This window comes from Sander vitreus, chromosome 3 (genome assembly GCF_031162955.1).
Source record: "Sander vitreus isolate 19-12246 chromosome 3, sanVit1, whole genome shotgun sequence".
NCBI lineage: Eukaryota > Metazoa > Chordata > Actinopteri > Perciformes > Percidae > Sander > Sander vitreus.
Window position 1 is genome coordinate 23,484,073 of NC_135857.1, and position 6,000 is coordinate 23,490,072.

Here is a 6,000-nt window from a genome sequence, read left to right on the forward strand (position 1 = left end):
GCTCATTCTCCTACATTAAGATTTATGGATTCAAACCGCCAACTTTGATTGTGAATAAGCCTGCTTCTCAAAAATTCTAGTCATCACTATTACACTGTTTCTATCGGCTGCCCTCTGGAGAAACTGCTGACACATAGATTTGCAGGTCATGATAACACTATGAATAGTATGTTACACAAAATACAAGCTTATCTAGCTACAATACGTATAATATTTCCCTGTTTTCTGGCAACTGATTGAACTGTTTCAGCCCGCATAAATACAAACAATTAAGGGTGCTGGCCAGGTGCACTGTGAGTGTACCAAGGTGTTTTTTAAACATTGCCAGGGGAAGAATACATCCTCTGTTTTATCTGCTTGTGTCAGATTGAATTATTGTTACTGGAACCTGTCCAGCTTCACACTCAGTAAGGTTTGAACTGGCAGACACACAACAGAACTGGGCCAGTTTGGCTGTTTGTCAAGGTTTCATAAAAGCTGCTTGTGTGGGGAGATGGGTGAGGATTAATATCATGTGCATGTATTGTGTCTCTGTTATACATTCATTTGCACCAGTCCCTTTATTTGTGGCCAGAGTGTTGCAAGCTGCTCAACCAACTGTTAAAGATTGTGCCATCTACAATTCAAATCATCACAGCGAGCTAAACAAAACCACATTGCCATGTCTAGATATCCTGTGAGGAGCATCTAGAACCATGTTTTGATAGATTTATTAATGCTATTTGGCACTGGTTTCCCTGTTTTTTGCTGTGACAGTTGCAATCCTGTGATAGGCTAGCACATGATGAGATGAGACACTTACTGTAGTAACAGACACACAGTTTGAAACTAATACTAAATAACTTTGTCTTCCCTTCTTTCCTCACTCTTTGTCAGACCCTTCATATGATGCTGTAAGGCGGACAGGATGGTCAAACAACATGCATAGTGGCAAAGGTGAGGACACAAAAATAATTTTTGACTCGACAATACTTATAAGTATGTATGGCTGTAACCTACTGAGAGGGCATGGTTCTACATTTTCACCTGATGTGGTGAACTTTATCATCTGGTACTCTGTGCAGGTTCAAAACACCCAGATTAAGTCTACATTCGACTAGAAATAGTTTCAACATCCACAGAGTAGAAACGTGTAGGACAGACTCCTAAAGATTACAGCTTCTGTTGTCAGAGCAAGAACAGACAGTCAAGAGAACTTAGTCCAGTGCCAACTACTTATTTACTTTGGCCTTCAAGATGTGTCACAAGGTTAACTATATTACTGATTGCTTTTCTCTCTGCAGGTTCACCGGTGGTTACACAGAATGTAACCAAGTCCACTGAGCAGCCCAGACCTCAGCCAGGTAACAGCTTACCTGGTGTTTTGTATTTATTTACTTTGCAGCATAAGCACAGGATTAAAGCTAATTCATCAGCATGGATATCAGCTTCCCTTTGTGCCAGTTGGCGCATTTAAAAAAGTTCTCTTTATGTTGATAGTCAGGACACTCAAGCATTATTATTCTATGTTCATAAGATAATTGTATTCTCTAAGATCTCTAATATGTGTAGTCTTTGCATTTGCTTCTTTTACTGTTGCATTGTTATAAAATGGTACTAGCTGAAGGCCTAAAGTGTAAAAGTTAATTCTAAGTAAGCACAAATCAGGTAGAGTAAAGTCGTCAAAGTCTCAGAAAAGTGAAAAACAATTGTTTACAAGTGGTTCAAAAGCAATTTAATAATGGACTGTTTGGAATACAGCCTACCACAAAGCTTTGAGTGTTTATTAGTATTTGTAGTTTTTTTCTACCCCTCAGCCACATTCTATTAGCATGTGTAATTGGTTTTCCTGAACAGCTAATTATCTAGAGGAGCACAGTAATCCAAACACACTAATGTAAGCCTTATCACATTATGCTTTCTCATTTTGTCATTGTTTTGCATATTTTGCTTTAAGTACCCATCCTAAAAGGGGATATTATGGGTAAAAGTAATGTGAGTGATCATTAATGATTAGCTGTTGCTCAGTGACATGTTTATGTTGTCTTCAGTCTTCCATATTAAATAGTGTATATTATATCATCACAGTAATCACTGTGGAGACCAACAATGCCCTCCTTTCGTCCACAGATCCTTACCAGATTCTGGGTCCCACCAGTAGTCGCCTAGCCAATCCAGGTAAGATCAAATCTTTATAATGCCGGTGTCGTGGAAATGTCCTTTTATGCAGGCGTCACTGGATAGATAATATAATATAGTTAGTGAACGGTAAATAATGAATGCTCTTGGATGAGGTGGCATGTTTGATCACTGTTTGTGTTTGTATCCATCAGGTTCAGGCCAGATCCAACTGTGGCAGTTCCTCCTGGAGCTCCTGTCTGACAGCGCCAACGCTGGCTGCATCACCTGGGAGGGCACCAACGGGGAGTTTAAGATGACGGACCCGGACGAGGTGGCGCGGCGCTGGGGTGAGCGCAAGAGCAAGCCCAACATGAACTACGACAAGCTGAGCCGTGCACTGCGCTACTACTATGACAAAAATATCATGACCAAGGTGCACGGCAAGCGCTACGCCTACAAGTTCGACTTCCACGGCATCGCTCAGGCACTGCAGCCGCACCCCACCGAGTCCTCCATGTATAAGTACCCCTCGGACCTAGCGTATGTGCCTTCCTACCATGCCCACCAGCAGAAGGTCAACTTTGTATCCCCACACCCTCCATCCATGCCCGTCACCTCCTCCAATTTCTTTGGACCCACCGCTCCGTACTGGAGCTCGCCCACCGGAGGCATCTACCCCAACCCAAATGTTCCCCGCCACCCTAACACCCATGTGCCATCCCACCTGGGTAGTTACTATTAAACACCCCACCCTGACCATCCACCACCCAATAAAAACCTCTCTTTGCCCACAACAAAGTCCACATTGCTGACCTGCACTCCCAATGACGGCGAACCAATGAAGACTAAGTTGATTGAGGCACTTGTCCTCTGAAGAAATTTTGCTCCTAAATGAAGGACAATAAAATTAAAGGAGATTTTTTTTTTTATTATTTGTAAGACTCTATAAATAACTGGATGCTATGGTCCAAAATGGAATACTACTTACCTTTACCAGACTAGCAACTATTTGTTAATGCTTTTTGGACGTGCGTCTGAGTTTCCTGTGCCTTTCTCTTTCCCATCCTCCTGAAAGCTGCACCTACAGGTGTCTTTTCCAAAACCTCCCCAAACCAAAGCAGGACAGGAAAACAACTCGAGTCTGTCTCCCTCTTCGCCACGCTACAGTACCAGACATGGGCCTATTATTTATGGGTCTCAATCTACATCCTCCTCAGTACAAAATGAACATTACGCTTTAAGCATCTGCCTTTTCTGCTTGTCTACAGTCTTGTTGGGGTTTCTTATTCCCTTCACATCAAGTTTTCTTTTCCCACTGTCTCCGTCTGCTCGTATGTCCATCTGCATCTTTTTATGTTTGTGTGAAGAGTCTTCCAGAATTCGCTGGACAAGGAGGCGCTCTCAATAAGATGGACTTTTCTCAGCACTGAATGAAATTTGGCAACTGGAATATGCCATTCACAATTTTATTTATCCTCCAAACTGGAAGGCTAGAGAAGAGTTAAATACCAGAGAAGGAAGCGCTGTATGTTTTGCTGACCTGGGTCAACTGATTTACTTAAAATGCTTTTTGTGCGTTGTGTGCGGAGTTCAAGATGGGCATGTGTATAGTTGACTCCACTGTGCTGAGGAAGCTGAGTCAAGATGTAATTGAAGTAATTTGCAACAATAATTCAACCCAGGTCAGATGTTTTCAGGGGGCCACACACTAGGCTATTAAATGTTTGCCATGTTGTTGCCTTTCAAGCAAGCCATTTCCAGATGTTTTGTTGCTCGACCATGTCAGTATTAATGTGAATGTCTTCTGGTTTGTGAAACACACGTAAAAGCGATACCCTGCAGCAAAATCAAACTTTGTCAGATGTTTTCGTTTCGAAAAAAAAACTTCTCTGAATCTAAAACATGAAAGTGCCTTTTTTCTGCAGATGTGATTATGTAGATGTATCTACACAATAAGACTGTATGTTGGATTTTCTTTTTTCCAAAGTGACTTACAGTGTATCCCGTTTTAGTACATTGCATACTGAGAAACCTAACCCTCACAGTGCCTTAACTGCTGTTTTATACCATATACTTTCTATTCATTATTCACAAAACAGCATTACATCTTAAAAGGCGTAGTAAGGTATGTATTCATCATCTCCATGTCTCACAAGAAATCTGACAATTTTTGATTTTGAAGTGCACTCTGTCAATAACGGCTGCCATGGTGTCTCCTTCCTCTTTGTAGGCCAGTCAGGACCGTATAGGTCAGCACAGAGAAGTGGCTTAGCACTAAGTCATGTTAATAGACAGTTAAGATGCATTTTACCAGGGCTGGATCCTAGTTTGAGAACAGCAGCATGTGTGTTTGAAAGTTAGTTTCTCACTGATCTAAAGCCCAGCAAAATGCACATGAATCTCAAGTCAGGATTTCATCATCATGTAATAGTATCATGTCAAAACATATCCATCTTCAGGTGTTCAAAACTGTTAATAGCGAAAGTATTCCTCTAGAGTAACTGAAAATGGACACTTGAAAATAAATTACTTGGGACTAAGTAGTTTATCAGAGAACAAAACCAATAAAGTATGACGAGATGAAACAAAGAAATCCTCAGATTCGCAAACGCTGTGCGTTTGTCAGACCTATTTTTTATTATTTTATAAGCATCAGTCAACTAGGCATTAAAGCAACTTACTGTATAAATTATGCAGAGTTATTTTCATATGTGACACAGTATAAAAAGTCAAGAGAATTAATACGAGTTGACCTCGGTCAAAAATGCAAACCTTTTAAGTCCATTTCTGCTAAGTAGTTTGTTCCACATTTTAAGCGTTTTTATATCTGTACATTTGGGCAATACATTTTTAACATTTTCTTTTTTTATTATTGTTATTATTTCTGAAATTTGGTTGTAACATCCTAAGTGTCGTAATGCGCACGAGATCTTTTCTTGTATTCCCAAAACCACAAATGCCTGCTTGAATCATAATCCAACAGCCAGGAATTCTGTATATGCAGCATGTGATTATGATGGATCTTTTCCATTGTCAATCATGTTTTATGCCAAAAAGCCCTGAAATTGATAGCTTTTCCTGAGCATTAAATAATTTCAGGTATGTTATGCAATACAATACATTCAGTATTACAGTAATATCCAAAACTAGCTTCTCCTGAAAGTTTATAGCTTTAACAGAACAAAAAGGGAACTTGTCATTTGTAGCATAAAGAAAGTATTGTAATGTACCCTTAACTTCCATGTTTCACAAGCATTATAAATGAAAAGGGATCTGTGCTACTTCATATATGCAATGTATTTTGGATATCAAATATATATATATATATATATATATATATATATATGTGTGTATAATTTTACAATTAGCCAATGTATTATTATTATTATTGTCATTCCTGCGATGTATGAATTGATACCTTTTGAAAAAGGGCTTTGAAAACATAGGAAAATGTGACAAAATAAATGTTTTTACCTCTCAAGTTATGTTACATTGCCTGCCTGTGGCCTCACGAGATGAAAACAAAGCTGTATTTCTTTTAGTAGCCCCTTTTGAGAAACCATGGTCTACAAAAGTGGTACAATTATGATTGTGACATTTTGCACAATACTTGTTTCGTTGTGTCAATGTTCTGACAGCTTATTACACATTTACAAAGGGTATTATTCCTGAGCCTAGTTACTTTTCAGCTTTTCTGCCCCTTCTTATTTAAGCCAGTTCTGTTTGTATCTGCATCAGGATAAAAACACAGCATGCATTTTAAAAGATTAAAAGATAAAGTGGCCGTTATAGCAAGCTGTTTGAGCCTTGATATCAGACATCAGGTTACTCCACTAGTTGGCTCTTTGTCAGTACTAGTTGGACAGTTGTTTGTACTAGTTGGATATTTTGTTGAACTAG

General features: G+C 39.4%; 1 protein-coding gene across 7 annotated transcripts in view; it reads left to right on the plus strand.

Annotated features, from left to right (window-relative positions):
* fli1 (Fli-1 proto-oncogene, ETS transcription factor) overlaps positions 1–5,581 on the plus strand; it is a 31,544-nt gene extending 25,963 nt beyond the window's left edge. For all 7 annotated transcript variants that reach the window (XM_078246572.1, XM_078246574.1, XM_078246571.1 and 4 more), the window contains 4 exons: positions 877–936; positions 1,284–1,343; positions 2,110–2,157; positions 2,313–5,581. In XM_078246572.1, the coding sequence (XP_078102698.1) occupies positions 877–936; positions 1,284–1,343; positions 2,110–2,157; positions 2,313–2,842 (698 nt within the window). In that variant the 3' untranslated portion in view covers positions 2,843–5,581. The remainder of the gene's footprint in view (positions 1–876; positions 937–1,283; positions 1,344–2,109; positions 2,158–2,312) is intronic.
* The last annotated feature ends 419 nt before the right edge of the window (positions 5,582–6,000 follow it).